At 35.6% G+C, this 13,617-nt stretch overlaps 1 protein-coding gene across 6 annotated transcripts in view; it reads left to right on the top strand.

Annotated features, from left to right (window-relative positions):
• LOC100643533 (fasciclin-1) overlaps positions 1 to 13,617 on the top strand; it is a 376,846-nt gene that overhangs the window by 279,354 nt on the left and 83,875 nt on the right. For all 6 annotated transcript variants that reach the window (XM_048408618.1, XM_048408617.1, XM_048408616.1 and 3 more), the window contains exon 3: positions 3,041 to 3,231. In XM_048408618.1, the coding sequence (XP_048264575.1) occupies positions 3,041 to 3,231 (191 nt within the window). The remainder of the gene's footprint in view (positions 1 to 3,040; positions 3,232 to 13,617) is intronic.

The following is a 13,617-nucleotide window of genomic DNA, read 5'->3' as shown; positions in this document are numbered from 1 at the left end:
TATCCTCTTCTACTAGGAAAACATTTACCGACGATCCAATCAGTATCGAAAGAGAATCCCGATTTCGCCTAGCTACCAACGTCCTCGACTACCTAGGTTTATCGTTTCACCGCTAAGCCAAGCCACTTCTGACACTTTTCCTGCGTGGCATGCAAACGGTAGCTTGTTTTATTTCTTTTTTCTTCTTTTTTTTTTTTTTTTGTTTCATGGTTAATCCAGCAATGCGTTATTTTCTTTGTTAACCGATGCTTCGAAGCAGATTTCGAAAAGCAGGCTTTCAGCTACAAGCTGGCCAACGCGCCGCGAAAGCATAGAAAAATAGGTTTTTTGGCGAGAGAATATAAATCGATTGCGCAAGCAGCTTTGTACGAATGTTCTCGTTTTGTGGTCGGCCATCGCACCTGTGCCCCAAGGGGTTTCTTGCCGGAAAATAAATGGGATTCGATCGAGGACTTAATCATCCGCCTTCGTTGAAAGGGACGTCTGGGACAAAACGATGCAGAGATCGGGGAGAGAGAGACCTATTGATCGTTCAATGGAACATATTTGTCTAGATTTTTCGATCGTCGTACGTACAATTCGATGCCCACGATGAATAATGTCTCTGCTTTTATTTCATTCCATCCCCTTGTTCACGGTGTAATTCAACGGTATCAAAGATTTCCTTGTTCCTACTAGCTACAGATAAACGTGGAAATGTATCAGTTACGTGCCTAAGTTTCTTTTACCCCCTGTACTTTTCTATCTCAACATCGTCTGGCGTTTTAATTAGGCTATAATTCTAATAGAATATCAATGAAATTTACACCCTTTGGAATTTTATTAAACGCTTTGATAAGTATGAATCTTGATAACCATCTTAATGAAAGTTTAATAGAAATTTTAATGAGCTTGAGGAATTCGATTTTACATTAAATTTTACATCTTTATGTCATTGTCATAGAGATATAGAAGTTACTTATAATTAGCAATTTTATTTATCGAATCATTATCTTATAAAAATTAACGAATATCGCAATTTTGGATTTCCATGTTCAAATTCATGGTTATCCTTTATAAATTTTTGTTTATTTAAATTTTTTGCAAACGTATAAAAATTCGCTGCCCGGTCATAACTAATCAATTCAAAGCAGCAAACCAATTTCTAAACACCTGAACTCATCGATCTGTCTTTTACATGGAAAATTTATACACCACATCATAGCCCGATTTTACAACCAAATCACACCACCCATCCACCCAATAAGTTACACTCACTATTCCGTCTTCCACGTTCGAACCACGCTTACACCTCGTCTATCACCGATATATTTGCATGTGATCTCGTGTGAATCGATCTCTTTCCCCGAAAACGAAGGAGTCATTTTCAGATAAGTCCTCGATCGAGGTCTGTAAAAGGCGTTGATATCCTTTGAAAGAGCGTCGATTCGAGGATCTGGAAGCAAAAACGATCGCACTCACGCGGACTCGAAGAGGGTGGGGACATTTTTGCTGATGCGACGATAAAATGGTTGGCCAGCTCGCCCATCAAACGGAAAGAAACACGAGAAGCTTTTGGTCTGAGACTTGTCGAAACTGCTGTCAGCCTCTCAAACGCAGAAGGGAAAATGACACACACACTCACACACACACACACACACACACACACACACACAAAAACACATATCTCGTTCACAGCTGATAGTTCAAGGAAATGATTCCCTCGGAACCAAGAATTTTTCTCACTAAAAAGAAGGATGAGATAAAGAAAGAATCAGGAAGGAGAAACGTTATCCAAGAGGATCACGACGTTTCTCGATTCTTCTGGAGAAGAAAACGGCAAGGCAGTTTAACGAAACACAGGACCCAATTCCTGACGTCGGTAATGAGCGCCATTGTTGTTGCTCCCATCGCGCGAATTCTCCTCTCCTTTTATGTCTGAGATTGAACTTTTCTCCGCAGGATGCAGAAACGGTATCTATGTTATTGCGGTAGACAGGCGGCTGAAAAAATCTCGGGATTACGAGGACATTCTAGCCGGTAACGAGATAATAAAGAGAACAGCTTTGTAGCTTCGCGGCGAACTCTTTGCCATCCCCTCTTGGTAGTCGGTTTTTCTTCCTCTTTGTTACACCTTTTTCCTATTTTTTCTTTCGGTGCGTTCCTTTTCTTTCTTTTTTTTTTTCTTTTTCAAATCCCGTTTCCGTGCTCTTGTAACTCGCGTGCTCGTTGCGCTGGAAATAAAATTCTTGTGCTCCGTTCGGTGACGAGCTCGGATTCAAGAACGATCTTTTTACGGTTTGGCTCTGGCGATGATGGAAAGAGGAAGCGACGCGTTTGATGGATTGCACCTTGCGGAAATTTGGCCTTCTACTTAGCTCTGTTGTTCACGGTTTACAGCTTTTTCTTGGTGCCGAGGTTTGTTCTAGGTTTGATTGGGATTGTTAAAATTTTACGCGAAAATTGAATTTTGGATTTAATCATGTAATTATGTACTCTAACGAATGTCTTCAAAATTTCACTGCTCTTTCAATCATCTTGCGTTTAATTGATATCGTTCGCAGGTATTGAGAAAGAAAAAGAAATTGTGAAGTACAGGTCTTAGTGACTTAATTTGTTAATAAATAATATTGACGATATTTATTGAACCAAAAGTTAATGTCATAAACAATAGTTGGGAAGATTCTAAATTATTTTCCAATCAAGTTCCAATATTTTACTATTCCTTTTCGGGAATGAGCTTTCTTCTCATTCTATTCTATTGCAAATTATTAATGTAGTAGTGCACGAATATTTGTGTATTGTATTGACCTCAAAGATTGACCAAATTGACCAAGTAAGATGTATTTTTGCAATTTTTGCAAAATTTCCCAATTAATTAATCCATGGAGGAGACTATTCTTATTGTAACTTTATTATACAAAATATAAGGAAATCAAATAACAAAGAAATTTTCCATTAAGAGAAATAACTGTGTAATTCTATTTCCATCTAACTATGCATAAATTTTCTGTTAAAGAGAATAATAATACAATAAGAAATATTCGTTTCTTTGTTTCAGCGAACTCTCCAAAAACGATTGAGAACCTAGGGGATTCTATCTCGTCAGAGTTGGAAGGTAATCCACCCTTGTGGGTCACCAAGAAACCTGGCACGCATGGTCAGGAAGTCTACATAAATAATGCGAAGATCCTTATGGAACGTAGCAATTTCCAATCGAAGGTTACCGTTGCTGGCGACGTAATGACCCAGGTTAGCGTTTTATAACAATTCAATTTTTTTCAAGTCAGAGATTTTCAAATCATAGCCCTAAACCTCATTTAAACTAGTCAAATTAATAATAAATTTTAAAAAGTCAACGAATACAAACACGATACAATTTTGTATAAGGGAGAAGAATAAAAAAATTGTATTTAATATTTTATGACAATTTCACATTAAATTGTATCTGAATGTCAAGCAACCAATTACTAGATCAAAATCATTACTAGATTGTTTCGACTAGTCGAAATTTGTCAACATTTTGTGTTGATTTTGTGAATATAATCGTACCTCTGTAATTGTTTTGTTTGGTCAATATAATAGACAATGTTTTCATTCATTTAACAAAAACTTCACTTTCGTCAAGCATTGTAGTCACGTCGCAAAACATTCTAAAGAAGGAAGAAACACATTCGTGTCGAGAATTGTTCTACATTTCACGGTAGATTTCTGTGGCCGTTAATTTAATCGCAAATTACTTTTTTGCGAGCGTAATCTCGCGAGTAATTAAGTTAGTTTACGCGGTGCTCCGCGTGAACATGACTTCCGGCGTTCTCGTCGCGATACTCGCGAAACTGCACCTAAGAAGTTGGCATGACGCACTTTCTCTTCTAACGAGCTTTTAATGAGCTGTACTATTCTGTCGGGGTACCAAGCCTCGTTAAATCGATGAATATCGACTCGTCTCGTCGATAAGCTCGTCGAATATTCTTCCCATCCCCGGGCGATGCTTCTTATCGACAAAGGTCTCGCTCTCTGTGAAACAGAAACGCAGCCATTCAATAAAAATTCAACGAATAGAAAGTGGAAAGGGTGAAGGAAGCTTTTTTCAAATGTGGCTGGAAACTTGGATTACTTTCAATCTACTCATAGAATAGAGTTTCAGGTAGAATTATCAGAGGAATTGAACAGTTGAAATTTGATAAATGAATGATAAATGAATTGAAGGTCACAGATTTTTTTAATTTCAATGTCACTTTACGTCGAATAAAAAGTTTTTATGTTTCAAGCATAGTGATATTACTTTCTATAGTCATCCTACCTAACCAAGATCAAACTAGTTTATGTTGAACATAGGAGTTAATATTTTTATTTTTATTATTATTATTTTTTTTTAGATATTAGATACTAACAATATTTTAGATTTAATTAATTGTATCTAGTATAAAGAAAGATTATATTTCAAGCATAATTGCTTCGTGTAATAATTGATTTCAAATTCAATTACCATTCGGCAACCCCAAAGTTTCAGTACTTCGTACTTCAGAATTGAGGTGTAATTGCTTCTTGTAGCAAAGGTGTCCTTGTATGATTAGAAACTACTTAGCCTAAGTTCTGTTATACGATCAATTAAGACACTAACCAAATTTGCTAATTATAATTTAATCGCAACTTAGACTCGTAATGAATTTTAACTCCGTAACACACAGATTTATCAATTTCAAATTAATAAATGGGAAAGTTCACTTTATAATTATCTGTTATATTCCTTTCGATTTCCGTTCTAAAACATTTGATACTCCCAACGTCCACCGTTCTTCGAATCAGTTCCCGAGAAATTTCCTTTAATCTACATCCAGTATTATCGGACCGATGAAAATCATGGAGGGACCAGTCTTCGACTAATCTCTTCAACGCGCTCGACCGTAGATCAAGTCTCTCTTCCGTTCATCTCCCTCTGACCCCTCGCGCTCCTTTTTTCTCCGGTTCACTTTTCTCTCTCCCGCTGGTATTAGAGAAACTTTTCTCATCCACTTAACGCAGAAGTTCTATCGCGGCCGATACTTCCTGGCCGTTCGTAGAGCACGAAAGTATCGGATCATAATTAATGTAGACAAAAGTGGGCTAATCGAATAACTTTTTACATTCCGATTCGATGAACTTCGCCGTCTACTGCCGGCTACCTCGATGAAGCTCGAGCCGGAACTTTCTTTTACGCTCTGATGATTAACTCATCGGCAACACGGTTGCTTCTTCGCAACCAACTACGCTCGAATTCTGTTAATGCAGAAACAATCAAATTACTCTTTCATGCACCGTCAACATCTAATTATTAAGAGCGGTGGATATATTTTAGAGAGGTTTTAATCCTTTTGTGACGGAGCATCCTCATTTGTAGGAATCAATTAAATAGAAAGAATTTTCTTATAAAGGTATCTTTTAAAAGTATCGTATTTTAAAAATATGTTCTTAAGTTTCTGAATTAAGAGGATGAAGTGATTGTAATTTTTATTTAATCTGTTACCAACAAATTATTTTTATATGTTTTATATGTATATATTATTTTTAGATTATATTCTTATATGTAGTTATTGTACTTAGATAATATTTCATAAAATTAAAAATACATTACATTACATCAATTTTTTAAAAGGTGTTTAATAAAACGAGAACAAAAAATCCTAGAAGTTTGAGCACGAAAATCTCTTTTAAAATCGTTTTGGAGACAAAATTTGCGAACATGGAATTAAATCTAAATCCAGCTAGTGTTCAAGTAAAATTTTAATGTGGGTCAAAATTAATCCGATCCCCGTTGTACGCAATCCGCTGTCCGAAGATTAAAATGTAAAGCAGCAATAAAAATTTGCCGTAGAAATACATTGTCAGGAGCACCACAATTTCTGCTTGCTAAATTCCCCTGTATTGTACGATTTCCAGATATGAAAGAACAAGCTCAAAGAATTTCGCTACATGATATACTTTGATTTCATATCTTATTTTTATTCCCGTGAAAAAATTTATCTAATTTACCTTTTAATATTTCCAATTTTCCACAATATTTACTTCGAGATAAAATATCTACATTCTAACAAATCTGCACTAGATTTCTAATACATTGTTTACATTAGAATCTATGTAAACAGAAAGATCCCAAAAATATAAAATTCACAATTAAATATAAACGAATTTACAGAATAATCGCACGCCTCAAAGCTACTGGCACGAATAGGTAACCGGAACAAGAATTCGTTAGGCAAATCTCGTCTCCATTGTGTCTCTGTCATTTCCAATATCATGCAGAATTTTCGAAATTTCTCTATTATTTTCAATATCATTCGCGTATCCCAATTATTTTCAATTTTTACCATTCACGTGCCTCTACAATTTCCAATATCCTAAAAGCCAAACTTCAGCCCTTAAAAAAAATAAACAAAGCACACCCCTATTCCACTCGATACCCATTCGATTAACTTTCGAAGCATAAACCACCCGCGTTGTCCTAACAAACTCACACCTTTATAGCTGAGAAAACAGGTTCACACCCTTCGAAGATGGCTCGAACAAAGGGCGTGCTGCTCCCCATTGACTAAACGCAGCCTATCGAATATTCTCACGCAGCTTCACCCTGTTCAACGACGAAACTATCCGCCAAGTATTCGACCAGCCCTCTGACTGATTTTCAATTTGCTCCTCATCCTGGATACGTTGCTTTGAAACGACTCTGCTGCTCTCTTTCAACCCGTTTTTTTCGCTCGCTCCAGCCCGTGGCCTCACCCTGACGCGCGCCATTTTCCCCCCCATTAACCGTAACTCTTTAGCCGATCCGGCTGATGGGTCGACGGAGTTATTCGGCCTGGAATTTCTTTAAATTGTTAAGAAACAGGGAAGGGAGCCGGGGGTGCCTCAGGCGACGCGTCAACGAGGCGCGTTCCAACAGCGTCTAATGAGATCAAAAGCCCGCGAGCTTTCCAGATTAAAAACGTCCCCGCCTTCTTGACCCGACAGACCTCCGCTGCTCTTTCTACGGACTTTCTATAGACGTGTGTAGTATATCGGGGAATTCTTCTATTTGCTTGGTATTCCGAGGGTGGATGGAGAAGTCGTTAAGTCTCTTGGTTATTGAAATTTTTAAGGAGAGTTGCAGTGGTCGGAAAGTTAAAGTAGTTTGTCGAGGGATTTAGTTAACTCTATGCATTCTGGTGTTTTGAATGTTGGATTTGTAAGATATATTTAATATATTCCAGTGTAAGACGTAATATATTTTTGTTGTGATACATAATATTTTATGGCATGTGTGTATATAGTATCTTGTCTTGAAGAATAAATAAAACATAAGCGATAATCGAGACAGCGTGATGTGTGCGGGAAAATTGATTCCTTTTTTATGTATAAATATGATATCTGATATCTGTACGTGTATATTTTTTCGTTTCTTCTTGTATGCATTTCAAAGAAATATAATAGTTGAAATAAAACTAAACTGTGCCAGTCTTACAAATACAATGTCGATTCGAGTTGTGCGTTAAATATGGACTTCGATACTATTTAGTGATTAATTCTCTACTTGCTTAATAAAATATACAACAATCGTGAACTCATTAGAATGCTAATGAAATTTCAAAATGCTTTCTGTAACACACACAATATATACGCGTGTATATTACAATATAAACGCTTCTTGAAGTAGATTCTTTCAAAGCAGGTTGATATATTGAATTTTAAAATCACTATCTTCAGAAAAGAAGTTGTGATTATATCACGTTTTACACCCAGCACATAAATTTGTTTTCAGATTATCGATAAAATGATTTTTCCTTTACATTTCGACTTCTCGAGCTCTCTTAATTCTTCTTAGCCTTTTTTTGTTTCTTTCGATCGTTAGTGAAACGTTTTCGTGTTAGCGTATATTTTTTAACAAGCCGTAACGCTGCGCTGTTTTGTCCTCTTGGCTCACAGAGAGATTCGGTCGCATTTACGCCGGTGAAATCTCGGCTTTATTTCGTTCCAAATCGAGTTACCGCGTAGAACCAACTTCTCTGATACTTTTCCCTTCTTCTTGTCCCGTCGCATTCCCGGACCTCCCGAGGGAAGTTTCTCTACAGACTGCCGCAGTGTCTCGTAAAAGGAAATTGCATCGTGAAGGAGACGAGCCGACGCAACCGCGAAAACTGCCTTGAAACGTGGAATTCGTTTTCTAGATTGAGCACGAGACGTAATCGTTAATTCGTCGTTGATCTCGGCATAAACGATTCTATCTCTAGTCTTTACGGATTCTTTTCACTTTGTCACGATCTTCACTTGGTAAAGGAATAAGGGATGATTTCTCCAGTTCGTAAAGAAGTTACTTATATAGTTTCTTTAATCAATACTAAATCAACTAGCCTGTAACGTCTAACGAAAAATTTTCTAATACATGTGAAAGCTACAGGGAAAGATGCGCTAAATCACGTGTTTTATTTTTCATACGAGAGTGATTTTAAAATCCAATACCTCGTCAAACAGCTACGTATTACCAAGATTGTCCTTTTATTTGGTGTAGCTATGGAGTTTTCTTGAAGAATATTACATTAAAATGATTGATTTCTCAATTTTTTCGAAAAATATTGAATTCAAAAATGGTTATATTAATTTATAGTTATATTTATATAGTGGTTATAATATATTTATTAGTATCATATTTATAATTTAAGCTTTTTTCACTAAACTTTATGGATTTGTTATCTTTTCGGCTTTATTACTATCACAAGTATCTAGATGGCAATATCTCTTGAATATCTTTCGAATCATTAATCTACTTGTAAAATTCATATCTACAATTACAAGAAAAATGAACGTTATTAATGAAGCACCTACCAATTATAAACTTCTGTTAAAAACATTAATTTTTGTCATTTCACCATTATTCATTTAGACTATAACGATAAATCCACTTATATTCTTTTACAAAGAAATATATTTTTCACTCCAGAGAGTATTGATTCCGAATACTATTTCACCTGTAATGTAGTTAACTTAAAATGAACATAATCATAAAATCAACGAAATATAAATCCTGTATTTTTTAATCGACTTACAGAGCACGTTTCGATAAAACGAATTGAAATATCATTACCAACATATTTTAACATTGCAAAACAATGTGATCGCTTTGATTTTTTGTCGACAATAACAAGGAAGCTTTAAATTGTCTCATACCGTAACTCGTAATAATACCCAATCGATTTAACGATGAAATATTCCAGCGTTCCATATCCATTTTGCCGCGAGTGCGGCATATATTTTACATATCTATGGAATTGAAAGCGGATATGCGCGTATTATTCCCATACATGTATTTCAACCAGAGGCACATACACACACGTACACGCGCTCTCGATATACATACGCATATGTATACGCACATTCTATATTCCGTTCTACGGTATCAAGATGAAAGTCGAATTTGTCTTCCAACGGAAATATCCTTTTAAAAGCAAACGCTGTGTATCTTTGATGTTGCCTTCGTCTCCTGATTTTACGACATTTGTTCTGTTCAAACGGTGTAATGAATACAAATTGATCATAAATTTAAATTGGAACACCATAGACGCGTCGCATCTTCTAGTTAACCGCCGAAACAGATTCGCGTTAATAACCTTCTTTCTCCATTTTTATTCCTTTCGAATTGCATTTCTTTCTATTTTCCATCAATATTGTTTTGTTTTCGTTCGATATGAATTTCAACCTGGAATTTATATTGCATCTAATTTCTTTCTTTCTAGAATGAATCGTTTGTGCGAGATATCCTATTTAAAAAAATTCGTAGTGAAACTATGATTGAAGAAAATCCAGAAATTTATTTGTTCAATCAATGAAATATGTATATTTTATTTAGTATCAGATCGCTTTTAGCTAGTTGTTTATTTTGTTCGTATGCGTATTTAGTTTAGATTCTATTATTCATAAATAGCAGTTTTACTCCATGATTGCTCCATTCACTTTTACCGCGATTTCAATTCGATTCCAATCTTGCCGCTATTTAATTATAAATCAAGCATGACCGATTCAATTCTGGTTCAGTCATTACGTGTATTTTTAATTAAATTTGATATTTCTCCGTGTACCGTGCATTTCGTTTATTTTACAGTTAAAATTCTATAAAATTTTAGTTTAATTTCAGTACCAATCCGACTTCATACTTCATTTTCTTCCGATTTAAATTCAATTCCCATTTCATTTTCAAACAACGCGTCTCTATTCCTACTGTTCAAGTTCGATTTAATCGATTCCAAATTAATGTCCATTTCATTCCTATTTAGTTGCATTTAATTGAAATATTAGTACAATTTAATTCTGTTAGCTTTAGCCAACCGAATCAGTATAGTAATCAATACATAATGCAGTTCTACAAAATGCAGTATGTGATTATAAATCATTCCACTGAAGTATACAATCTTTATCACCTTTAATGGAGAGTCTCATAAAAGTGGTAGAAATCTTTATCAAAAATAAAATAAGTCCAGGTAATCTATACATAAAATTTGTATTTATTTAAAAGATTTTGTTATGAATGTCCACTTATACTCTTTACCTATTAATCCTTTTATTAAAGTTCTTCTATACGCTGTCTATTAAGTTCTTTATTAAGTTACTGTTCTATTCTTCGTGTATTGATTCCTTCTACTCGTTCGTTTATTAAATTATGTACCATTCTGCTCTTCTCCTGTTAAATTAATACTAAATTTTATTATTCAATTTATTTTAAATTATTAAATTCTTTCCTACTAAATGAACATGATACATAACGTCCAATAAATTCTAATTTTACTCACAATTTTCTCAAACTGAATAGTTTGTACCATTTTTCATCCGAACCTCATGCCAATGGACTTGTATTCAAAATTAATACATTTTACACTGCGTAAAAGTAACAGATAGCTTATTCGCCAACTCTATGCTCTGTACACTGATGCGTATCAAAGTTCGCCAACTTTTGTTACATCACTTGGTGGGATTAGCGGCCTGCTTTTCTCCATAGAATTTTAGATTCATGGATAATCTCGCCTCGGTGGCGCAAGGCGTCTGGCCGTTCCTTCGTTCTAACTACGGCTTTTCTGGCCTTCACGCGGCATCGTTCTTCGAGCTGTGAATAACAGAGGCTTTAGGAATTTCCTCTGAGTATTTTTTCGCTGGGGCATCCAACATGTGATATAGTCCGCGGAGCGAGATCGTAAACGTTAATGGTGCCGGGACTTTGTCAGTTATTACGGTACTTCCGAGTTGATCTCGTGTTCCACCGAGGATATACTTCCGGGCAGAAAAGCGAAAACGGAACGGCGTAGCGGCTTAAATAAGCTGGGAAATATAATATTTTTATACGATTTCAAGCTGTCCAGCGCTCCGTGTTAACCATTGCGTTCTTTCAACGTCCTTGTTACGATGTCGCGGTGTTAGAGCAATTTCAGTCGAATTCAGTTTTACTTCTCTCCTATCGTTTCTAGTTTTTTCTTTTCCCCCTACCGAGCTGATCGATAACGATAATAATAATATGTATAATTAAGATAACAATCATCTTACAATTAGAAAATGTATGAAACGTAGAAGATATAAGATATCTGGCGAAAATGACTATAAAATGAGTAGACAACGTGGGAATAGCTACTATAAACACATGTCTAAGTGTTAAATTTGAGTTCGTTAACACGCTAACTGTTTTAAATATTTCTGTAACTTTTGGAAAGTTTTCAGATTCGTTTCAAATTTCGTCGACGTAATCACAATAGTCGAGCCTCATTATAGTGTTAATAAAATTTCAAAATATTTTGTATAACGCAGGTGTAATAATATATTCGTAAACAGTTACTACGAATACTTTCGTAAACCACTGTTACTGTGTTCGTAAAAGCCCGCAAATCTGCCGCAGGAAATACGCGTCCGTGATAAACTTTTAATGGGTGTTAACAGGGCGAGAACGTTGCGATCCGATTTTGCACGAAGATTAGCGGAGGTCAGTTGGCGTGGTTTTAATCTCGCGTAGCGTTCCTGTTCGTCGAACGAGGGGGAAGCAAAAGGGGAAACGAGTAGAGGAAATCGGCGCCATGGTGTCTGGACGCCACACCCTGACAAACCCGGAACCGTCCGCTGTTCTCGGCACACAAGACGAAGAAGAGCGTTATAGTAATCGAACGGAATTGAACCGGCAGTTTATGTTCTCAATTCGCGCTTTCTCGTATCTTAGGCAAGTTTTGCGCGTATACTCGCCAACAGGCAAGCAAATGGGAACGCGAAACGGACGTGTTTTTACGCTCGTCTATCACTTACGAGCCATGATTTTCCGAATTCGGTAATGGTTTTCGGAAATGGGTCGCCGAACGAATTGTCTGCCTCGACCTAAAATAGAATCCTTACTTATTCGCTCGAGACAATCGAAAATCCTGTTGCCTTCGTACGACGAATGTTTTAATGCTTCTGGCAGGAAATGGCTTGTTTTATTTCATGGAAGCAGATTCGTGCCAGTAGATTAATAGTGAAGGGATGTTATTTGAATTTTTAGGGGCAATTTGTTTCTGATTCATTTGGATTTGTAGTTTCGTTGTTATAAAACTGGTGGTATGGAAGAAGACTTTTTATTACGTTTGTCTTTTGTAGCGAACACCGAAGATATTAGGAATCTAGCGATTCTTTATATTTATTTTCTTTTTTGTATATTTGATAAATTTGATTGCAACAAAGATATGAAAAGTTCAAAATTAAATTTTATTATATTAAATATTTACTGTAATTTTTAACCTTTATATTTATTTCTTTCGATTGAATAAATTTCAAGTTTGGAACATTTTTGTTATTAGCTTAGTTTTATTACCACTATAGCGTGAAGAATGAGTTTCTAATTTTTAATTTTCATTGCTGATAGTCCGTAAATAATCTGTATTTAAAACACCATACAGGTTCGTAAACATATAACAAAGATACTCACGGAACCGTCGTAAAATTCCACTCCATTAACTAAGCATTTGTTAATTTACGTTACCGCTGGGATACCATGAAGAAACAATTAATTACGAATAGCCATAACGAACCATTCGCCTGTTTTTATTAATGGTCGCATTCGAGGGTGTAAATGTGACTTCGGCCCCAAGACGGTGGCTAGGACGGGCTGAACTTCGAATTAACGACCTCTTGGAGAAATGTTATAGTATTCCCCCCTGTGCTCTATCATGTGTGATAAAAACAACGGCAAACTAGGCCAGAAGTAAATTGAAAACGTTGAAATATCGCTAATGCATGGTTTGCGATTAAGGAAATTTTACGGTACTGAATTTCGAATTAATTCTATGAAGAAAATATTTCCAATGAAAGTTGTAGAACATATTAGTAACAGAGATACTAAGTAAGTTCTTAACGGATTTTACTTCTCCAGATTTTTGACAAAAGATGGAATCACACGTTACAGGTTAAAATAGAAGAATTTAAAGCGCAAAAATGATAAAATTTGTCGAAGAATGAGGAAATAAAGTGATACGTGTGGGAAATACACCTACGTAAAATTTGAACATAAGAACGATCAACGATACACAGACTTTTTGTTCGAAATTTTGCAAAATGCACATAGTTTTGTACTATAATTAAAAATATGTATTATTATAGCGATACCATTATGAACAACATTGTTCAAAA

This window comes from Bombus terrestris, chromosome 9, assembly GCF_910591885.1.
Source record: "Bombus terrestris chromosome 9, iyBomTerr1.2, whole genome shotgun sequence".
In the NCBI taxonomy this organism is placed as follows: domain Eukaryota; kingdom Metazoa; phylum Arthropoda; class Insecta; order Hymenoptera; family Apidae; genus Bombus; species Bombus terrestris.
This window is presented reverse-complemented; position numbering and strand designations above follow the sequence as displayed.